General features: G+C 46.7%; 1 protein-coding gene across 1 annotated transcript in view; it reads right to left on the bottom strand.

Annotated features, from left to right (window-relative positions):
* The window catches only part of HUWE1 (HECT, UBA and WWE domain containing E3 ubiquitin protein ligase 1), a 1,034,695-nt gene that overhangs the window by 266,025 nt on the left and 744,569 nt on the right, over positions 1–24,101 (bottom strand). The window contains 1 exon segment of the mRNA XM_030194273.1: positions 23,834–24,086. Within this exon segment, the coding sequence (XP_030050133.1) occupies positions 23,834–24,086 (253 nt within the window).

Raw genomic sequence — 24,101 nt, 5'->3', positions numbered from 1 at the left:
TTTTTTTTTCTTAAGCACTTCCATTCAAAAGGCAGCACCCTCCGCCTGCCCCCCCCCCCCCCCCCAAGAAGTATACCAAAACAAATTCTCCATGGAGATAACCACCAAAAATGCAGACAGCCAGATAACAGTATGGGCAGGTTCTAAGCTGGTCTGAAGAGATTAAAGGAAAGCAAATTAGCAGGTAAAGACTGATGTCTCCTTGCTTAGCATCCCTCCAGACCGGCCCAGAAGTACGGGAAGTACCAAAGCAGAATCAAAGGTGGGACCCTTGGAGTCCCAAAAGCCACGTCCTGACGTGCGAGAACATATAGTGCCTAGCAAAGGAATGGAAATAGGACCAGCCCACCGCTCTACAAATCTCCTGAGGCAGTACCAAAGTGCTCTTCACTCAGAAAGTCACCTACCCTCTGGCAGAATGTGTTTTAAGGGCCTCTGGGACCACCTTCTCATCAAGAAGGTAAGCTGAAGCAATGGCCTCCTTAATCCAATAATAGCTATGGTAGCCTGACCACCACCAGATCCTTTCTATAACCAGTTAACTTAACAAACCAACTAACCGGCTCTACAGGCCACTTCCCTATTTGTGGGAGCCTGACCGAGACACAAAAACTAGATCTCCAGGCCACTTCCCTACCTGAGGGAACATAATCGAGGCGTAACACAGTCTGATGGCAGAAAATAAATTGCAATGAGACACTGCATGGTTGAACAACCACATCAGCAGCTATTAGAACATGCTGAATTACAGCTCTACCAAGTAGAAGCTAGGGCCTAATCACAATCAAAACTTCCAGAAGTAAATTGGAAAATGTGCCAAAGAAAACTGTATGGCGAAACTGCAGTGAGCATCTAAATATGAGTTGTACAGGCTAGCTTCATTATGAACCTCTACTCAAGGCATTGTACTTTCCACAAGGAGAAACACCATTGGGTCTATGAAGGAAAGATTTTGCAAAAGGTCTTGAGGGCAAAAACTGACTCAAAGAATCAACCTAGGCAGGGCAGAATGAAAAAGAAAAACCCTAGAGCAAAAAGGCAGCTGCCTACCAAAGGTGACAGTAATGTAATATGTAAACGCTAGAGCTGTATCATATAGCATATTTTACTATTTAGCCAAATACGAATAAAGAAAAATATTTGGCTGAATACGAATAATGGGCACTGAGCTTTAACACAACAAATAATAAAAGAAGCAACGTGAAATCAGAGATCACGTGTTTATTTCAAAGGATTTAGAACAGTAGAGCCCTAGATTATTCGTATTCAAATTTAAATCGCTATTCGCTGAATACAAATGTGTTTGGGTGCAAATTGAATGGAATACGATTATTCGGTACAGCCCAAATAAACACTTTCAAAAAAATTCCTAGCTTCTCTCCAAAAAAGAAAAAATATTTCTGGCCCATAACAGGCCTAAAGAATGAAAATTCAGCTGTTACTAGAAGATATGTAGCTCAAACAGACTAATAAATACAGAAGAAACCTGTCTTCGCAAAACACAACAATAATACAAAACAGCGAAGATGACACAGATAAACAGTGGGATGTAAAAAATGGTAAAAAAGGAACCCAAAAATTGTAAAGAACGGGAAACAAAAAAATGAAGAAATGCGAAAATATATACAAAAAAATGAAAAACTAAAAAAATGAAAATATAACTAAAAACAAAAATCAGAAAAAGACGAAACAAGTAAGATAAAAAAATATGAATTTATTAAGGTGATATGACTCGACACAGCTGTGTTTCGGCCCAACCGGCCTGCGTCAGGAGTCTGTTACACCATATATGTATTCTCTGGCAATATGAGTTCTTGTAGGATATTCAATAAAGCTTAATTCAATAACACTCTGCCTTTAAAAAGGCTATGTGCGTGATTTAACAACAATCGTTATGGAGAAAACTGTTGTGGAAAATGTGTCTATATCTCGTTGAACAAAGTTCCGAAGCTACTGGCAGCGAATGCAGAGTGTTATTGAATTAAGCTTTATTGAATATCCTACAAGAACTCATATTGCCAGAGAATACATATATGGTGTAACAGACTCCTGACGCAGGCCGGTTGGGCCGAAACACAGCTGTGTCGAGTCATATCACCTTAATAAATTCATATTTTTTTATCTTACTTGTGTCGTCTTTTTCTGATTTTTGTTTTTAGTTATATTTTCATTTTTTTAGTTTTTCATTTTTTTGTATATATTTTCGCATTTCTTCATTTTTTTGTTTCCCGTTCTTTACAATTTTTGGGTTCCTTTTTTTACCATTTTTTACATCCCACTGTTTATCTGTGTCATCTTCGCTGTTTTGTATTATTGCTCAAACAGACTAAGCCACTTGACACAGAGTTGAGAAGAGAGGACAAAGCCCAGTGAATACAAGAAGGCTGAGAGAAGTTCAGCTTAATCTTAACAAAAAGGTTCAAATGGGACCAAAAGGTTAAGACCCAGCGAGGTTGTGAAACAAAGATCAAGGTAGCTCATGCATGTAAAGAAAGAGTAGACTAGGAGGTTAGGTGCCGCTGTGTTGTGAAGCTGCAAACGATAACTCAGCTATAAGAACCCAAATGCATTGGGCTTCTGGAAAAGTGTGATATGTTGGTGAGCTGGGAAGCTAAACAATTGAATAGCTATGTCAGCTTCTTGGAACAGGAGCCATATCTAGCTATGTGGTATAACTTTTCCAACAAGCTGTATTTTTAAGTAATGTAGTGCCTCTTGAAGTAGTTTGCTCAAGGTGGTTATTACCCTAGCACTCTGCCAACTACAATTCACAGAAAAGTAAAGAGGCTAGGCTCCACTGAAACTGTGAGACTGAGCTCCATGCAGGTCATGAACAAAAACCCTGCTCAGTATATGCTAATAAGGTGGACCTCTATAAATCCCAGCAGTTAAATCTATCAATAAGTAAAAAGTGTCCCTGGTATACTTATTTATTAAGTTACAATTTTATTCATTAGATTATTCATCTTCTACTATTGATAGATACATTTTTAGGGATCCTCAGAACTGGCATATTTAAGCATACATATGTATATAATGCAAAAAATAGCCTCTTCCTCACTGGTCCCAATTTTTATACCAAACTTTACTTTTGCAATTAGTTTTCAAACTTCATGTGTAGAAAAAGCATCTTCAAGTGTAATGTCATAGTACTTAACTTATAAAACGTCGCTCAGCTGACTGATAACACCAGACTGCTGATACTAAGCATACACATATGATTCTCAGACTGTTTCCCTGGGGAAGAAACTTGGCCATGTCTACAGCACGTCCAGTCTCTTGAGCCCACGAAAGCCAAGAGAAATGAAGAGGAGGAAACAGAGGAGCAGGGAATGAGAGCAGCTCAGGGGAATAAGTGACAACACTGAGCTATGTCGATGCAGAACTACTACTACTTATTTCTATAGTACTACTAGACATATGCAGCGCTGCCCACACTATATGCATGTACTTCTTCTGTCCCTAGTGGGCTCACAATCTGCAGGCTTGTTCAACCTATGGCCCACAGGCCACAGCCAAGCCCACCAAATGCTTTTTCTGGCTCTCGGAAGCTTAGCCTGTTCTTGTGCTGCTTACAGTGGGATTCCTGCTTCCCCACCATGACTCTGCTTTCTGTAAGCATGATCCATGAGACCTGAAACCACGAGACAAACCCGGAGTTCCAGCAGTACGTGGCTCAAGCTTGCAGAGAGCCAAGTCATGGTAGGGAAGCAGGAATCACATGGTTTCCTCTGCAACTGAAGCCAGGTGAGGGAAAAGAAAGTGAGTGAAGGCTACACCCACTGAGATCCAGCAGATCTACATGGTAGAGCAACAGTGGCTGGACCAACAGCGGCAAAAGGAATGGGAAGAATGACAGCAGCTTGAGGAATAGGAGTTCCAGCTGCAGAAACTGAAGTTGGAGATGGAAATGGCTCTTATCCAAAGCTCCAGACCAACTCCTGCACCAAGGATCCACAGCCCAGATTGAGCCTAACTTATTTGAGCAGTTTGATGATACCCGAGGTAACAGATGGATATCTGCCTTTGAAAAAATTTGCCGCCTCAATAAGATTCCTCAGAAAGACTGGGTGTGCTATCTGGGAGGAAAGCTCACTGGTAGAGCACCTGAGGCATTCCAAGAACTGCCTATGGACACGTGCTCCCAATTCGAGAAGGTGCGCAAAACTGTGTTGAACCATTATGCCATTACCCCCGAGACATATAGACTAAAGCTCCGGACTTTGCAAAAGGGAGCGGATGATACTCACAGTGAGTTTGTGATTCAGCTATGATACCAGCACCAGTGGTGGCTCAATGGAGCTGAGGTTGAAAACCTAGAGGACTGCCAAAACCTGATGGTCCTGGAACAGTTTCTTCAGAGATGTCGTCCACAGGTGAGGGACAATGTTCAAGATCACCAGCCTCGTACTCCAGAGAAGGCAGCTGAGTTGTCTGACATCTTTATGCCTAACAGTCCCTGGTTGGCTAAGAGAAGCTGCCCTTATCCACAGCAGCCGGGAAATAAGGGCAGCCAAGGCCCCAAGTCAAATATCCCTACAACCTCAGAGACAGTCCGCAAACCCTCCAAAAACCTAAAGACTTCAGGCATGAATATCCTTGTTACCAGTGTGGGCGTACAGGACATTTTAAAGTGGACTGACCAGACAATCCCAAGCCTGCACTAAAAACCATTCAGTTCCTTCACCAAAGCAGGTAGCTTTCGTGGGTACATTCCAGCTTTTGTGGGGGCATTCAGTTCCTGCACCAAAGCAGGCAGCTTACTTGGGTGGCTCCAGTCCCACAAAGGGGGCCCACGTAGTTGACGCAGCACAGAAAGTTACTGTTCATTCATCAAGCAAGGAAGCAGATGGGTTCCCACAACACTACAGCATCCCAGTAACTGTGAATCAAACCCAGGTAGCTGGGTTTGTGGACACTGGCTCTAGAATGACTTTGTTAAGACCAGCGCTAGTGCCGGAAGATGCTATTCTTCCAGGGCGCACTGCAGAGGTAGTGTTAGCCAATGGATCCAGAGAGACTGTACCCTTTGCTCGTGCATTCTTGGATTGGGGTACAAAGCCTGGAAACAGAGACGTAGGAATAATGAAAAACACGCTGGTACCAATGCTGTGTGGGACCGACATGGTTCCAATGAACATTACCCTTGATAGCAGAGTCAGCATTTCCGCTATGGTGACATTTAGTCAGGCCCAGGTGGCCCAACAAGCAGCAGAAGCAGAGATCACTTCTCCAGTTCCAGATCCTGAGCCAGGTGCTTCCAGCAGTACCAATTCCTGAAGTGACCGGGGCCGTGAGTATCAAACAGCATGACTTAACTAACATACCTATAGAGCACTAACATACCTATTGAGCAGACTGTTGACCCTGATTTGTCAGAGCCACGAGCAGAGACCCTTCCAGATATGGATACTGATATAGGACAGAGACATGTTTTTCAAGAAGCACAACACTTTGACCCTGACCTGGAACCCTGAGGCAGAGGGTTGGTCAGCCAACCAATGAGACTTGTAAAGATCGTATCCTATGGAAAGGGGGCTTGGAGTACAGAAAGACTAATCTCACTAATCCTAACAGGCCCTGGACACCAGGCAAACAGCTTATAGTGCCCAAAGCATATAGAGAACAACTTCTACAGATTGCACATGATATTCCACTAGCAGGACATCAGGGGGTAACACGCACTAGATTGACACAGAACTTCTACTGGCTGGGAGTATCTCGAGCAGTAGCTATTGACGAACTTGTGATGTGTGCCAAAGAGTGGGTAAGACACAAGATCACTGCTGAGCACCCCTAAAACCTTTACGCATTATCAGTGAGCCCTTTGAGAGGATAGTTGTGGATATAATGGGGCCTCTAGCTGTCCCCAAATGGACTGAGATAAGATATATACTGACAGTGGTGGACTTTGCTATCAGATATCCTGAAAGCGGTAGCCTTATCCTCAATAGAAGCAAAGAAAGTTGCTACTGTCCTGCTATAAATATTTTCCCAGTAGGATATCCACGAGAAATACTCTCATACCAAGGGACACAGTTTATGTCTGAGCTGATCCAAAATCAGTGGGCACACTGTGGAGTGAAATCTTTATGTACTACCCCATATCATCCTGAAACTAATGGGTTGGTGGAGAGATTTAATGGGACATTAAAGCACATGTTAAAAACTTTTGTGGAGTCAGAAGACCGAGACTGGGAAAAGTACTTGCCCTATCTATTATTTGCATACAGGAAAGTACCCCAGGAGTTTACCAGGTTTTCCCCATTTCAGCTGCTTTATGGCCAGAGGGTGAGAGGGCCCCTTGGCCTAATAAGAAAACATTGGGAGAGGAAAGTTGATACCTCTGACACGCTTGTAATTGAACATGTAGTTAAAATGCAGCAGAGATTAGAAAAACTTGTGGGTTTGTCAGAGATAACTTGCAGGCAGCCCAAACTAAGCAAAATACCTGGCATGATTGTAAAGCCTGAAACAGAGTGTTTCATGAGGGCCAGCAGGTACTTGTTTTAGTCCCAGTACATCAGAATAAACTTCAGGTTAACTGGGAGGGACCTTACAAGGTCATATGGCACCTGAATGGTACAAACTATGTTATATCTATGGACTCTCAAGGCAAAAAGCAGCATACCAACCACTATTTATTTATTTGTTGCATTTGTATCCCACATTTTCCCACCAATTTGCAGGCTCAATGTGGCTTACGTTATAAGAGAAACACGCGACTTGATGACCTTCCGGAAACTACTGAAGACTTGTTCAAAAAAGCGTACAAAATGGATCCCTCGTAACGATCTGACTCCTAAACTACACCAGACACAATTTTATATTGCAACTCTTATTTTGCCTATTTTATTTACACACTAATTACTGATAATCATACCCTATCCTGATATCATTATGTTATGTTGTTATCCATTTATCCTAATTACTGACAATCATACCCTGTCCTGATATCATTATGTTATGTTGTTATCCATTTATCCTAATTACTGACAATTATATCTTGTCCTGATATTATATTATGTTGTTATCCACTTACTCACTTCTTAATCAACATAATTTTCGTATGAACCTTAATAGCAATAATTCTGAAATTCTTCTCCGTTAATATGATTGCCATAATATTCCTATGTACCTTTATCTATTATATATTCTCTGATTCTCTATTCCATCAATGTGATTGTAGTTTATTATACTGTAAGCCACATTGAGCCTGCAAATAGGTGGGAAAATGTGGGATATAAATGCAGCAAAATAAATAATAAATAAATGTGACTATATTAAAAGCCTACTTCTCCAATTGGCAAAATTAACTAAACTTTCCTCTGTGGGATTAAATTCACATTCCAATATATTTCACTCCCACCAGTTCAATTCTTCACCTCCACATACATATTCAATTTTCTTTTCTTTTGTGACCTCAGTTGTGCACACCGCCAAGAATCAATAATGGCAATGAAACCTGCACAAATATCTTCACCGGTTCACATTTTTAACTTTTCTAGGTTAACTTATTTATATATTTTTATTTATTTAAATCTCTTTTCAGATACTCAACTTAATGATGTGATTCGGACCCAGGGGCTGATGTTATCGCGATTTCAGCCAACAGCATTAACCATCAGGCTATTCCTCCTCAGGAGGAGACAAGGTATATCAAAAATGCAGACCACAGTATGAACCTGTTTTGTAGGAAGCAAAACTCAGGGAAAAAGAAAGGAAAAGACTTATATCTGAATTTGCTCTGCATCCATGGAAGAATTGTCACAAAGGCAAGCTGGTCTCAATCTTTCGAATGGAGCTTAAACAGTACTCTTAAAGAAGGACTGAATACTTTTATTTTTTTTTATTTGGGAATAGCAGGCCAAATTTCATTTAGGAGATCCCTGAGGACCTCATAACACCAAGCCACCATTAGGAGAAAGGAAGCAAAATAAAATGTACTGTGATGAAGTGTGCATTGGAAACAAAAGCACCTCTGAAAATCAAAGACCTAAACCCATTCTGAATTTCACCTGAGAAGGCAGGCATAGAAGGTGAATTCCAAACTGCAATATGTCTAAACACTAAATCCTTAGGTATTCATCACAAGCCAGTGTTAAACCTGAAACTGTCAGGTTATAAGGTACTTACTCCAAAAGGAGCTACTGGCCTTTTATTATCTGTTCATTTATTTAGTTTGAAATGTCCTGATTGTCCTCAAAGTCTGACCAAGTTAATCTATATTAACTTGGATGCTAAGGAAAGGAGAGGTTTGCTGGAATTCAAAAAAGACCAGCAAAATATTTCTGTAATGTATGAAACAAGACTGTTACATCTCCCCTTCCTCTGCTAAAGCTCCGGTTCCATGTGCAGTACAAGCTGAGGGACTGTTAATGGTTACCCTTGAAATATTAAAATTCAATGCACTCACTCTCAGGAGGTGCCAAACACTGCAAAGCTGAATAAAGCAGTGGTAAATACTGCTTACTTCGGACCGGTTTAAGAAAGCAGTAATAAAATACACCTTACCAGAGCCAAAGGAGAGGGGAGATTTTGAGCTATCCTGTACATAATCTAGTCTGCTACAAGAAAAAGCGAAAAACTATTCTTGTCCTTGAAAGAGGGCAGACAAGCACACGAATTCTCATAGTGACAAGAGTGTTGACATTGGAGACAAAAAAAATATGCCACAAAATAAAAGCACAAACTCTAAAGAATGCTTCAATGGTCTGAGGGGGGGAGGGGAGGGGGGGGAAGCAAGATAGGGAACTCAAGAGACATCCAAAATATACCTCTGCTTCACATTTTTTTAAACTATATTTTTAAAAGTAGCTAGAACCAAACAAGGCACTCCCAAACTCACCTGAAACCCAGCTATAAACTGGGTCAGGAGAAAAAGCCCAAAGGCACCCCTCCCCCCAACTGGACAGCAGGAAATACTGATTCGGGAGGTGGGGGAGTCAAAAGGTCTCTTCAAGGCCAATGGAGCTCAGAATAAAACTAGTTCAGAAGAGAAAACCCCCATAAAAGGAATTATAGCTCAACTGAAAACTAGGTAGAAACAAAACAGCTGTGGGAGCAAGGAGAAGAGTCTGAGAACTCTGCTGAAAATCAGCCACCAGCAAGGCAAAGCTTGAGTGCTGCCAAACTGAGCAAAAAATAAAGAGAGAATGCAGAACACTGCCAAACCAGAGACTCTGCTCTTATTTATTTATTTATTTTTACACAGAACAAAGATGAGCCTCACCTCCCAGGCACTTAAGGCCTCTAGACAACACCAGGGCCAAGGAACAAAAAGGGCCTCCAGAAACAAAAAGGAACTCCTTGGGGCCAAGGAACCAGGGAGTATAGGGAGGGAAGGGGAAGAAACCCAGCCATCCGGGTTTGACACAACGAAGAAGGAACCCCAGGAGAGAAGCAGAGAAATTAGGAGCCAGAATGAATTACAAACCCAGAACTATTTTTTTCACTTCCTAGGACTAGGAATCCCTAGGCCTAGTAGACCAGTCGAGAGTGCATAGGCTCGCACCTCTACCACCTGCTGGGAGACTAATACCGACTCTGGGAGGGACTGTACAGTTAACTTGTAGGCTCCATCAGAATTCTTTAGTTCTCAGTCTGCACCCATGTGCTGATAGAAGTGCATACCTCATCTGACTATGCCGGTCTGGAAGGATGCTAAGGAAAGGAGAGGTTTGCTGGAATTCGAAAAAGACCAGCAAAATACTTCTGTAATGTATGAAAGTATTATAACTCGCTCGCCTAGAAATTTGTATATGTGGGTTAGAAATGTAATAAATAAATCACCTTTATTAAGCATTAAGTGGGCCTATTGAGAGATCCTCTCTGCTATACAGCACAAGATTGATCTCTGATTTCACCCTGAAAGACAGGGTCTTACATTGATACCTGTTATTCTGGACAGAGGACAATTTCTACCAAGTTTGGAATACTATTTGGAAATAGTACAGAATTGGGGCATGACTACATCAACTGAAGCTGAACATACATAAAATTAACTTTTTCTCATCAGGCAACTAAGGTATGGAATAATTTACCCTTCTAACTTAGATTGATATCTAATTATATGCTGTTCTGGAAGAGCCTGAAAACTTTGCTTCAAGATTATGTTTCTGCTAAAATGTAGAGTGATGTGGTAGCCATGTTAGTCCACTTTTAAAGGTAATCAATAGAAGTAAAATAAAACATAGAGATAATCAATATAAGTAAAATAAAACATAGAAAAGAAAATAACATGATACTTTTTTATTGGACTAAAATTGTATGAATTTTTGTAGAATTATTCTGCTTATCCTAGGTATGCCTAGCCCTTTTCTTCTCTTTTTTGTAACCAGTATAGAGCTATATTTGATAAATGTGGGATATAAGAATTGTATTGATATTCTTCACTAGTATGCATATCACACAGCTTTCCTGTTGTCAGTTAATAGAGTTTGTTTTAAATAAAAGCATAGTTATGTTTCAGATAAAGTTTAACTGAAAGGTTGCTGTTACAAGACTGTTACAAACACACTACTGAATTGTGTAAAAGGTTCACAAGAATCAGAAATCCACAATTTTACTCAACCTGAGTTTCATTGGCCTATTGCATTATCAAGTGTGAAACCAGATAAAGCGAAGATAGTTACCTGTAGCAGGTATTCTCTGAGGACAGCAGGCTGATAAACCTCACAAGTGGGTTGGTGATCCGCACCGGCCCGGGAACCGGCATTTCAAATAGCAAAAGGTTTGCTAGAGCCTTCTGAGCGCACCAAGTGTTTTCCTGCCTGCTGTGTGGCTGCGCTCCTCGGTTCAGTCAAGAGTAAAAAAAGAGAGATAGAGGAGACAACTCCAAGGAGAGGTGGAAGGGCTTGTGAGGATTATCAGCCTGCTGTCCTCAGAGAATACCTGCTACAGGTAAGTATCTTCACTTTCTCCAAGGACAAGCAGGCTGAATAATCCTCACAAGTGGGGTATCCCTAGCAATCAGGCTCACTCAAAACAACAAACTGTCAATTGGAACCTCCCAACGACGACGACATAACAGAGATCAACCTGATACTACATACAGACTAGCTGAGACTGCAGCCTGGAACAGAACAAAACGGGCCTTGGGGGGTGGAGTTGGATTCTATACCCCAAACAGATTCTGCAGCACCGACTGCCCAAACCAACCGTCGCATCGGGTATCCTGTTCAAGGCAGTAATGAGATGTGAATGTGTGGACTGAAGACCACATCGCAGCTTTGCAAATCTCTTCAATGGAGGCTGACTTTAAATGAGCCACCGACGCAGCCATGGCTCTGACATTATGAGCTGTGACATGGCCCTCCAGAGTCAACCCAGCTTGGGCATATGTGAAGGAAATGCAATCTGCTAGCCAATTGGAGATGGTGCGTTTTCCAATGGCGACTCCCCTCCTGTTGGGTTCAAAAGAAACAAACAACTAACTGGGTGGACTGTCTGAAGGGCTTTGTCCGCGCCACATAAAAGGCCAATGCTCTCTTGCAATCCAAGGTGTGCATGCTGTTTTCACCAGGATGGGCATGAGGACGGGGGAAAAATGTTGGCAAGACAATCGATTGGTTCAGATGGACTCCGACACCACCTTCGGCAGGAACTTGCGGTGTGTGCGGAGGACTACTCTGTTGTGATGAAACTTATAAATTGCATCCACCACTAAGGCCTGAAGCTCACTGACCTTATGAGCTAAAGTAACAGCCACCAAGAAAACGACCTTCCAGGTCAAGTACTTCAGATGGCAGGAATTCAGTTGCTCAAAAGGAGCTTTCATCAGCTGGGTGAATCCCATGACACTGGTGGTTTGACAGGGGGCTTAGACAAGAGCAAACCTCTCATGAAGCGATTACTAAAGGCTGTCCAGAGATAGGCTCACCTTCTAAACGCTTATGTGAGCCAGAGACTGGAGGTTGGGATGTAACAGTGACCCCTTGTCCTGTGTGATGAGGGTCAGAAACACTCCAATTTCCACGGTTCTTCAGAGGAGAACTCCAGAAGAAGAGGGAACCAAATCTGTCACGGTCAGGATCATGGTGCTGTTGTCTTGCTTGAGTTTCAGCAAAGTCTTCCCCACCAGAGGTATAGGAGGATACGCATATAGGAGGCCTGCTCCCCAAAGCAGGAGAAAGGCATCCGATGCTAGTCAGTTGTGGGACTGAAATCTGGAACAGAATTGAGGGACTTTGTGGTTTAGTTGAGTGGCAAAGAGATCCACCGAGGGGGTGCCCCACGCTCGGAAGACCTCGCGGGCTATGCCCATATTCAGTGACCACTCATGACGTTGCATTACCCTGCTCAGTCTGTCAGCAAGGCTTGTTGTTTATGCACGCCAGATAATTGGCTTGGAGAAACATGCTGTGATGGCGCACCCAAAGCCACATCTGGGTGGCTTCCTGACACAGAGGGCAAGATCCGGTGTCCCCCTGCTTGTTGGTGCAGTACATTGCAACCTGATTATCTGTTTGAATCAAGATAATTTGGTTTGACAGTCGACCTTCGAAAGCCTTTAGAGCGTTCCAGATCGCTCAGAGCTCCAGGAGGTTGATCTGAAGATCTGTCATCTGGAGGGACCAGGCTCATAAGTGTGAAGCCCAACTACATGTGCCCCCCCACTCCAGGAGAGATGAATCTGTCATCAGCACTTTCTGCGGTTGAGCAATTTGGAATGAGCGTCCCACGGTCAAATAGTATCTCATCGTCCACCACTGAAGAGAATGTGCAAAGTCGGTGGACACGTGGATGACATCTTCTAGGTTCCCCATGTTTTGATGTCACTAAGAAGCTAGGGTCCATTGAGCAGATCTCATGTGCAGACGTGCCATGGGTGTAATGAACTATGGAAGCCATGTGCCCCAAGAGTCTCAACATCTGCCGAGATGTGACTTGCTGCCCCTTGGACACTAGGGGCAGAAGGTTGTCTGCCTGCGCCTCGGGAAGGTAGGCTTGACACCGTTCTCATGTCGAGCAATGCTCCAATGAACTCCAATTTCTGGACCGGAGTTAGATGGGATGGGGTAATTTATTATGAACCCTAATAGTTCCAGCACCTGAATAGTCATCCACATGGACTCCTGAGCACTGTCCTCCGAGGTGCTCTTCACCAGCCAATCGCCGACATAAGGGAACACATGCACTCCAAGCCTGCGTAGCAATGCTGCAACTACCGGCATTTTGTTTACACTCTGGGAGCTGACGCTATGCCAAAGGGCAGCACACGGTACTGGAAGAGCTGCATTACCAGACGAAATCAAAGATACTTCCTGTGAGCTGGAAGTATCGGGATATGAGTGTAAGCATCCTTCAAGTCCAGAGAGTATAGCCAATCGTTTTCCTGAATCATGGTAAGAAGGGCGCCTAGGGAAACCATCCTGAACTTTTCTCGGACCAGGAATTTGTTCAGGGCCCTTAGGTCTAAGATGGGACACATCCCCCCGTTTTATTCTGCACAAAGTGGAGAGTTCCTCTGCAAGTACCTGCATGTGCGGAGAGGTGAATGAATGAGCTCTCGGTGGACAATTTGGAGATTTGGAATCTAGATTGAGGGTGTATCCTAACCGGACTATCTGAAGAACCCACCAGTAAGAGGTTATGAGAGGTCATCTTTTGTGAAAAACCATTAACTTCCCCACAACCGGTAAGTCGTCAGGCACAGACACTTTTACGGTGGCTATGCTGGTCTGGAGCCAGTCAAAAGCCCATACCTGGCTTTTGCTGGGGAGCAGCATGGGCCTTGGGTGCATGCTGTTGATGAAAACGAGCACAATGGGGCTGAGCTTGAGCAGGCCTACGCCTAAAATAGAAATAGGAAGCACTCCGTGACCCACCAAAATACCTCCTAGTTGAGGAGGTGGAAGCAGAAGGCGCCCAGCGGGAGAGAGAAACCATTTCATCAGTATGCTTCTTGATCTGATCAACCAGATCTTCCAACTTCTCTCCAAAAAGATTACCTCCCTCCCCCTCCTGGCAAGAAACATATGCAATCCTCTGTTGGACCGAATGGTCCAGGTCAGAAACACGCAGCCATGAGAGTCTGCACATTGCTATACCTTGAGCAGAGATCCTAGATTCTACATCAAAAGTGTAATAAGCACATCTGGCCAAGAATTTACGACACGCCTTCTGCTGCTTGACCAGCTGGCAAAAATGTTCGGCCTGTTCCGGAGGGAGGGCATCGACCAAAGTAGACAGCTGCCGCACTGAGTTCCGTAAGTGGATGCTCGTGAAGAGCTGGTATGACTGAATATGGGCAGCGAGCATGGCGGCCTGATACATCTTTCTCCCAAAAGAATCCAAGGTCCTAGCTTCTCTGCCTGGGGGTGCCGAAGCATAGTCCCTAGAACTCTAGGCTCTCTTAAGAGTGGAGTCCACCACCAAGGAGTTGTGGATCCAGTACTGGGAATCTGACAATGGGGACAGAGGGGATGCCCAGTTTTGCATAAGGACTTCCCTGAGTACTTTATGTAAAGGAGCTGTCATTGCCTCTCTAGGTGGAGAGGTGTGGTCCAGGACCTCGAGCATCTCTGCCCTTGGCTCATCCTCCACATCTACAGGCATGGAATGGCCTAAAGCCATTTCCCGCAAAAAAGTTGAAAAGGAGAGGCTCTCAGGAGGAGATAGTGTCCTTTCAGGTTGAGGGGAAGGTTCCCAGGGAATCCCAAAGGACTCATCTGAGGAGAAGTACCTGGTATCTTCCTCCGACTCCCACGAGCGTTCCTCTTCGGTGTCGGAGAGCACTTCCCTCAGTGACTTCTGAGACAGAACCCATGCCGAAGACCCAAGGTCTTGATGGCGATGTCGAAGGGCCGACCCCAGCATGAAGTGCGGTGAAGCTTCATCTACTGACGTTGATGGGGAGTCGACCTAGGTGGCAGCCGACACCGGAGAAGCAAGCAGCACTGAGCTCGGGGACCTCACCGTGGGTGGAGGGCCAAACACAGCTGCAGCAGACGACAAAGTAAGTGCAAGCACCCCGACGCCTATGCAGATTGACGCAGCAGTCCTTCCAGAAACTCTGGAAGCAAGGCCCAAATGCGCTTGTCGAGAACCGTAATCAGAAAAGACTGCAGGGCCACTGATGCAGTCAGTGAGAGTCACCTAGGGCTTGGGAGCAGGAACCGGACTGCTGAGAGACCGACGCGTCGGCACCTCTTGTAGGGAGGGGGAGAGGTCCTCCCGGCATTGATGCTTCTTAGGTGCCTATTCTTTCGGCGCCCCGGAGGTCCAAGCACAATGTGTCGAGGGAGAACAGTGTCGGTGCTTCTTAGCCTTCGCTCGATGCACCTCACCGAGGCTCCTCGGTGCTGATGAGGACGTCGTTGAATCCCGTCACCTCGGGTCAGCTCCAACAATAGACAGTCCCGGGGGGCCTGCATAGCAGGAGGCCTTAACGCAGGTGGAGACCCACTTGATGCCTCGCTACTCCCAGTGTGTCGTGGCCTCTCAACAGCCATGCCTACCTCCACTACAGACGTCGATGCGTCCCTCAATGTCGACGTCAAAGGACCGGTCCGAGCCCCAGAACGTTTCTCTCTCTGGGCTTCTCGAGCCAGTTAGGTCCTTTTCTTCATACGAAGACAAAAGGCACAATGAGCTGGGCTGTGGTCGGGCCCAAGACACTGAATACATCATGAACGGGTATCAGTACCTGAGATGGTCCAGTTGCACCGAGAACAGAATCTGAAGCCACTGGGAGTCTTCGATGACATGGAAGGGAAGACTGCCCTAGCCAAGTCAAAAAACGCGATTGTGCTGAAAAATAAAGCACAAAAAGGGAAATAACCCGGCCAAGGAGGCCTAAGGGTGGCCGTGACTAAAAGAAAGGAAAACATAACATGGGACAAAAATATCTAAGAAAATAAGGGACGCTTTTTATTTTTTTTAAACAAAACACAACAAAAAAGAATTAAAGAAAATACTGGCAAAACGCCGCAAAAAAAACCCACTGAAGGCTCTCCCGGGCAAAGAAGCAGAACCAGAAGACAGCAACTGCTCCTCATGCAGAAAAAAGGTAACTGAGGAGCGTGGCCGTGCGGCAAGACACTTGGAGCATGCGCACTTGGACATGTGGCGCGCTCAGAAGGCTCAAGCAAACTTTTTGCTATTTGAAATGCCAGTTCCTGGGCTGGCGCAGATCGCCGACTCACTTGTGAGGATTATTCAGCCTGCTTGTCCTCGGAGAAAGAATCAACAAGGATCAGTGAAAAGCAGCTAGTCACTCAGTGTTTGCTTCAAAGCACTTCCATTTATTTTACTTATGAAACCTTATAAGCCACTCTCTAATGTGCGAATAGTAATCAAGACCATTAATTAAAAAAAAAAAGCCCATTACATCAATTCAGTACTAAAATTTGAAGCCTAGTCATTGGTGGAAAAAATCTTCAATGCCATCAACATTTTTATACGACCTTTCTGAAAAGCCTACTAATTTGCATTAATCTTTAATGTAAATTATTTAATGCAGAACTCATTACTGTCAATGAAGGTTATTTAACATATATATTTTATAGCAAAAAGATGGTTTAACATATATTATTTATTTATTGGGATTTATTAACTGCTTTTATGAAGAGATTCACCCAAGGCAATGTACAATATAATTTTGCTAAAAGCATAAGAAACAGTAAAATAACCAAGAATAAACAAATACAATAAATGAGGTAAACTTGAAATCTGCAAATTGAAACCTAATAGAACTACCGTGAAACAGTATCAAAAATATACACATTTAATAGCACTGGAATTCAAATAACAGAGATATAGTGATACACCTAATAAGCATGCATTAATGCAGCTTGGTAAATCTAGCCCCAAGTTCACTATCAACATCGTACAAAGGACTTTTCCACAATACTGAGGTGAAAAACAGAAAGCGAATGCTACATACCTGTAGAAGGTATTCTCCGAGGACAGCAGGCTGATTGTTCTCACTGATGGGTGACGTCCACGGCACCCCCTCTAATCGGAATCTTCACTAGCAAAGACGTTTGCTAGCCCTCGCGCGCCAATGCGCACCGCGCATGCGCGGTCGTCTTCCCGCCCGAACCGGCTTGTGTTCGTCAGTCCCGTATGTAGCAAGACAAAGACAAGGGAAGACACAACTCCAAAGGGGAGGCGGGTGGGTTTGTGAGAACAATCAGTCTGCTGTCCTTGGAGAATACCTTCTACAGGTATGTAGCATTCGCTTTCTCCGAGGACAAGCAGGCTGCTTGTTCTCACTGATGGGGTATCCCTAGCCCCCAGGCTCACTCAAAACAACAAACAAGGTCAATTGGGCCTCACAACGGCGAGGACATAACTGAGATTGACCTAACAACTTATTCAACTAACTGAGAGTGCAGCCTGGAACAGAATAAAAAATGGGCCTAGGGGGGTGGAGTTGGATTCAAACCCCAAACAGATTCTGAAGCATCGACTGCCCGAACCGACTGTCGCGTCGGGTATCCTGCTGCAGGCAGTAATGAGATGTGAATGTGTGGACAGATGACCACGTCGCACCTTTGCAGATCTCTTCAATAGTGGCTGACTTCAAGTGGGCCACTGACGCTGCCATGGCTCTAACATTGTGAGCCGTGACATGACCCTCAAGAGCCAGCCCAGCCTGGGCGTAAGTGAAGGAAATGCAATCTGCTAGCCAATTGGATATGGTGCGTTTCCCCACAGCCACTCCCCTCCTGTTGGGATCAAAAGAAACAAACATTTGGGCGGACTGTCTGTTGGGCTGCGTCCGCTCCAGATAGAAGGCCAATGCTCTTTTGCAGTCCAATGTGTGCAGCTGACGTTCAGCAGGGCAGGAATGAGGACGGGGAAAGAATGTTGGCAAGACAATTGACTGGTTCAGATGGAACTCCGACACCACCTTCGGCAAGAACTTAGGGTGAGTGCAGAGGACTACTCTATTATGATGAAATTTGGTATAAGGAGCATGAGCTACTAGGGCTTCAAGCTCACTGACTCTACGAGCTGAAGTTACTGCCACCAAGAAAATGACCTTCCAGGTCAAGTACTTCAGATGGCAGGAATTCAGTGGCTCAAAAGGAGGTTTCATCAGCTGGGTGAGAACGACATTGAGATCCCATGACACTGCAGGAGGTTTGATGGGGGGCTTTGACAGAAGCAAACCTCTCATAAAGCGAACAACTAAAGGCTGTCCCGAGATCGGCTTACCTTCCACACGGTAATGGTATGCACTGATTGCGCTAAGGTGAACCCTTACAGAGTTGGTCTTGAGACCAGACTCACACAAGTGCAGAAGGTAGTCAAGCAGGGTCTGTGTAGGACAAGAGCGAGGATCTAAGGCCTTGCTGTCAAACCAGACGGCAAACCTCCTCCATAAAAAGAAGTAACTCCTCTTAGTGGAATCTTTCCTGGAAGCAAGCAAGACACGGGAGACACCCTCCGACAGACCCAAAGAGGCAAATTCTACGCTCTCAACATCCAGGCCGTGAGAGCCAGAGACCGGAGGTTGGGATGCAGAAGCGCCCCTTTGTTCTGAGTGATGAGGGTCGGAAAACACTCCAATCTCCACGGTTCTTCGGAGGACAACTCCAGAAGAAGAGGGAACCAGATCTGACGCGGCCAAAAAGGAGCAATCAGAATCATGGTGCCTCGGTCTTGCTTGAGTTTCAACAAAGTCTTCCCCACCAGAGGTATGGGAGGATAAGCATACAGCAGGCCTTCCCCCCAATCCAGGAGGAAGGCATCCGATGCCAGTCTGCCGTGGGCCTGAAGCCTGGAACAGAACTGAGGGATTTTGTGGTTGGCTCGAGATGCAAAGAGATCTACCAAGGGGTGCCCCACACCTGGAAGATCTGGCGCACTACTCGGGAATTGAGCGACCACTCATGAGGTTGCATAATCCTGCTCAACCTGTCGGCCAGACTGTTGTTTACGCCTGCCAGATATGTGGCTTGGAGCACCATGCCGTGACGGCGAGCCCACAGCCACATGCTGACGGCTTCCTGACACAGGGGGCGAGATCCGGTGCCCCCCTACTTGTTGATGTAATACATGGCAACCTGGTTGTCTGTCTGAATTTGGATAATTTGGTGGGATAGCCGATCTCTGAAAGCCTTCAGAGCGTTCCAGACCGCTCGTAACTCCAGGAGATTGATCTGTAGACTTTGTTCCTGAAGGGACCAGCTTCCCTGGGTGTGAAGCCCATCGACATGAGCTCCCCACCCCAGGAGAGACGCATCCATAGTCAGCACTTTTTGCGGCTGATGAATTTGGAAATTGGACCAAATCGTCCACCAGTGCAGGGATTCGAGAATACTCATGGACAGGTGGATCACGTCCTCTAGATCCCCAGCAGCCTGAAACCACTGGGAAGCTAGGGTCCATTGAGCAGATCACATGCGAAGACGAGCCATGGGAGTCACATGTACTGTGAAGGCCATGTGGCCAAGCAATCTCAACATCTGCCGAGCTGTGATCTGCTGGGACGCTTCTACCCGGGAGACGAGGGACAACAGATTGTTGGCCCTTGTCTCCGGGAGATAGGCACGAGCCGTCCGAGAATCCAGCAGAGCTCCTATGAATTTGAGTCTCTGCACTGGGAGAAGGTGGGACTTTGGATAATTTATCACAAACCCCAGTAGCTCCAGGAGTCGAATAGTCATCTGCATGGACTATAGAGCTCCTGCCTCGGATGTGTTCTTCACCAGCCAATCGTCGAGATAAGGAAACACGTGCACTCCCAGTCTGCGAAGCGCTGCTGCTACCACAGCCAGGCACTTCGTGAACACCCTGGGCGCAGAGGCGAGCCCAAAGGGTAGCACACAGTACTGGAAGTGACGCGTTCCCAGACGGAATCGGAGATACTGCCTGTGAGCTGGCAGTATCGGGATGCGTGTAAGCATCAAGTCCAGAGAGCATAGCCAATCTTTTTCCTGCATCATGGGAAGAAGGGTGCCCAGGGAAAGCATCCTGAACTTCTCTTTGACCAGATATTTGTTCAGGGCCCTTAGGTCTAGGATGGGACGCATCCCCCCTGTTTTCTTTTCCACAAGGAAGTACCTGGAATAGAATCCCAGCCCTTCTTGCCTGGGTGGCACGGGCTCGACCGCATTGGCGCTGAGAAGGGCGGAGAGTTCCTCTGCAAGTACCTGCCTGTGCTGGAAGCTGAAAGACTGAGCTCCCGGTGGGCAATTTGGAGGCATGGAGGCCAAATTGATGGCGTATCCTTGCCTGACTATTTGGAGAACCCACTGGTCGGAGGTTATAAGAGGCCACCTTTGGTGAAAAGCTTTCAACCTCCCCCCGACCGGCAGATCGTCCGGCACGGACACTTTGATCTCGGCTATGCTCTGCTGGAGCCAGTCAAAAGCTCGCCCCCTGCTTTTGCTGGGGAGCCGAGGGGCCTTGCTGAGGCGCACGCTGCTGACGAGAGCGAGCGCGCTGGGGCTTAGCCTGGGCCGTAGGCTGTCGAGAGGGAGGATTGTACCTACGCTTACCAGAAGAGTAGGGAACAGCCCTCCTTCCCCCATAAAAACGTCTACCTGAAGAGGTAGATGCTGAAGGCTGCCGGCGGGAGAATTTGTCGAAAGCGTTATCCCGCTGGTGGAGCTGTTCTACCACCTGTTCGACTTTCTCTCCAAAAATGTTATCCGCACGGCAAGGGGAGTCTGCAATCCGCTGCTGGATCCTATTCTCCAGGTCGGAGGCACGCAGCCATGAGAGTCTGCGCATCACCACACCTTGAGCAGCGGCCCTGGACGCAACATCAAAGGTATCAAATACCCCTCTGGCTAGGAATTTCCTACAAGCCTTCAGCTGCCTGACCACCTCCTGAAACTGATTGGCTTGCTCAGAAGGGAGCTGGTCCACCAAGTTCGCCAGCTTCCGCAAATTATTCCGCATATGGATGCTCGTGTAGAGCTGGTAAGATTGAATCTTGGCCACGAGCATGGAAGAATGGTAGGCCTTCCTCCCAAAGGAGTCTAAGGTTCTAGAGTCTTTGCCTGGGGGCGCCGAAGCATGCTCCCTAAGAACTCTTAGCCTTCTTCAGGGCCAGATCCACCACACCAGAGTCATGAGGCAACTGAGTGCGCATCAGCTCTGGGCCCCCATGGATCCGATATTGGGATTCTATCTTTTTGGGAATGTGAGGATTAGTTAGAGGCTTGGTCCAGTTCGCCAGCAATGTCTTTTTCAGGACATGATGCATGGGTACTGTGGACGCTTCCTTAGGTGGAGAAGGATAGTCCAAGAGCTCAAACTTTCAGCCCTTGGCTCATCCTCCACAACCACCGGGAAGGGGATGGCCGTAGACATCTCCCGGACAAAGGCCGAGAAAGACAGACTCTCGGGAGGAGAAAGCTGCCTTTCAGGGGAGGGAGTGGGGTCAGAAGGAAGACCATCAGACTCCTCGTCAGAGAAATATCTGATGTCCTCCTCTGCCTCCCACGAGGCCTCATCATCGGTATCAGACACAAGTTCACGGACCTGTGTCTTAGGCCGTGTCCGTCTCGACTCCGTGGAACCACGGCCACAGTGGGAGCGTCGAGAGGTGGACTCCCTGGCCGGCAGCGGTGAAGCTCCCTCCCCCGACGTCGTCGGGGAGTCCACCTGGGAGGCAGCCGAAACCGGTATCGCAAGCGGCACCGGGGACCTCACCCCGGGCAAAGGGCCAGCTGTCGCCTCACTCGACGGCACCGGTGGCGCAAGCACCCCCGGTACCGGAGAAGGACGCAACAGCTCTTCCAGAATGCCAGGAAGAACGGCCTGGAGACTCTCGTGCAGAGCGGCTGTAGAAAAAGATTGAGAAGCCGGTGCAGGCGTCGAGGTCAGAATCTGTTCTGGGCATGGAGGTGGTACCGGGCTGTCCGGGGTAGAGCGCACCGACACCTCCTGGATGGAGGGTGAGCGGTCCTCCCGGTGCCGATGCCTGCTGGGTGCCGACTCCCTCGGCGACCCAGAGCTCCCGGTACCAAGTCGGGAAGGTGACTGGTGACGATGCTTCTTCGACTTCTTCGGGCGAAGCATGTCACCAGAGCTCCCCGGTACCGAGGAGGACGTTGAATCTGAACGTCGCTTCCTCGGGGCCGGGGCCGAAGAAGGTCGATCCCGGGGGTGCTGTACCGCAGGAGCCCTCAGGGCAGGAGGAGACCTACCCGAAGGCTCACCGCCACCAGCAGGGGAATGGACAGCCCTCACCTGCACTCCAGACAAAGCACCACCGTCCGACGACATCAGCACCAGAGGGGGTCCCGGTACCGCCGACGCACTCTTCCGAAGCCTCGGTACTGATGATGCAGGAGGAGGACGCCTCGATGCAGTCAATTTTGATGCGGTCTCCGAAGACTTCGGTGCTGCCGACGCCGATGCGCCCGACGAATCTCGAGATGCCGATGCTGTCGAAGCGCCGGAGAACAGAACGTTCCACTGGGCTAATCTCGCTACCCGAGTCCTCTTTTGCAAAAGAGCACAAAGACTACAGGCCTGCGGGCGGTGCCCAGCCCCCAGACACTGAAGACACGAAGCGTGCCTATCAGTCAGCGAGATTACCCGGGCACACTGTGTGCACTTCTTGAAGCCGCTGGAAGGCTTCGATGTCATGGGCGGAAAAATCGCGCCGGCAAAATCAAAATTCGCGATGACAAGAGGCACCAATACAAAAAGGGAAAAACCCCGTGCGGGCGGCCAACAAGGCCGCTCCCGATAGCGAAAGAAAACTTACGCTGGGAAAAGACTAGAAATACAGGAAAAAGGTTCTCTCTCTTTTTTTCCCTCCGAAAACACGAAAGACGCGCGAGGGTCCTCTGGGGGGGCATGAAACGGCGGCAAAACACGACCGTCCCGAGCGCGGACAAAAGAAGACTGACGAACACGAGCCGGTTCGGGCGGGAAGATGACCGCGCATGAGCGGTGCGCATCGGGCTAGCAAACGTCTTTGCTAGTGAAGATTCCGATTGGAGGGGGTGCCGTGGACGTCAGCCATCAGTGAGAACAAGCAGCCTGCTTGTCCTCGGAGAAAAGGTTTTAGCACTACAGAAAACTTTCCCAATAGCAGTCAATGTTGAGGTCATCAACAAATACCTCTGAATGGAATACGGCATATTGTTGGTTAAGTCCCATTGAATCTTATAAGATACATGGGCTGAAAAGTACCCCTTCAAGAACTGGGAATCAATGAAAACAAGCCAGTTGAGGATGGGTACTATTCCTTCTTTGACCCATTAGTAATTGTACAACAGTGTTCTAGATAAAGTATTCTCATAATTTTGTTGGAAGTAGAAAATAAAGGGCATAATAAACCAGACCACCAATCACAAGAGTCTGCATTACAGAACAATGTGTTGACAATTCTAATGGTTTTAGCTGTTTCACCAAGAAAATATAAGCCCACCGCACCACTATATCTGTGGCAAAAGTTCCCTCTAAATCAAAATTTCATCCACAAATTTCAAAGTATTTAAAGGGTATAATTATGCCTTCCATTTTAGGATTATCTATGGAATTATCCCATGGGGAGAAAAGAGGATATAGTCCTCAAGTTGTTTTTGTTTCTAACACAGCATATGATCATGCCTCTCTTATGGAGATAAAAATTCCAAGACCTAGAATGCACTAGAGTAGTGGGTCCAGTCACATGACATCACGAACAAATTTCTATTACTGAATCTTACTCAGAAGCATGCCCCCCCCCCCTTGTAGCAAAATGCCAATGAAAACACATTGAGATTGCTATGTGCCTCCTGAGACATGAGGCTCCCCAGGCACATTGCCACCCTTGAAGTATAGCAATGCCAGACATCCTCCTCAGTGCAAAGCACCAAACAGCTCCAATTCTCATTCAGAGGATTTATTCCTACCTAAGCTTGCTCCTTACCCCTCCACTGTGTGCTGCACAGCCTCCACCAGCCCAGCACTGCCAGCTGGAGTCTCCACGCCTTCCTGTGAAGTCTCTCTACCAGCCATATCTGCTCCAGCCTGTTCTACATGGCCAGCTCCAGAGCACTCCCCAACTCCCTCCTCCAGAGTTCCTGAGGCCAGGCTGCTGGTATCCATGGGGGAACCTTCCAGCTGGCTGCTAACAGCTGTTAGTGCATCAGAGTCCTCTGCTCGCTCTGGGGAAAGGGAGGCTGCCAGAGAGAAAA

The sequence above is a fragment of the Microcaecilia unicolor genome, chromosome 2 (assembly GCF_901765095.1).
Source record: "Microcaecilia unicolor chromosome 2, aMicUni1.1, whole genome shotgun sequence".
NCBI classification, from domain to species: Eukaryota; Metazoa; Chordata; class Amphibia; order Gymnophiona; family Siphonopidae; genus Microcaecilia; species Microcaecilia unicolor.
Note: the sequence above shows the minus strand (reverse complement) of the source record. Positions and strands in the feature narration are given on the sequence as shown.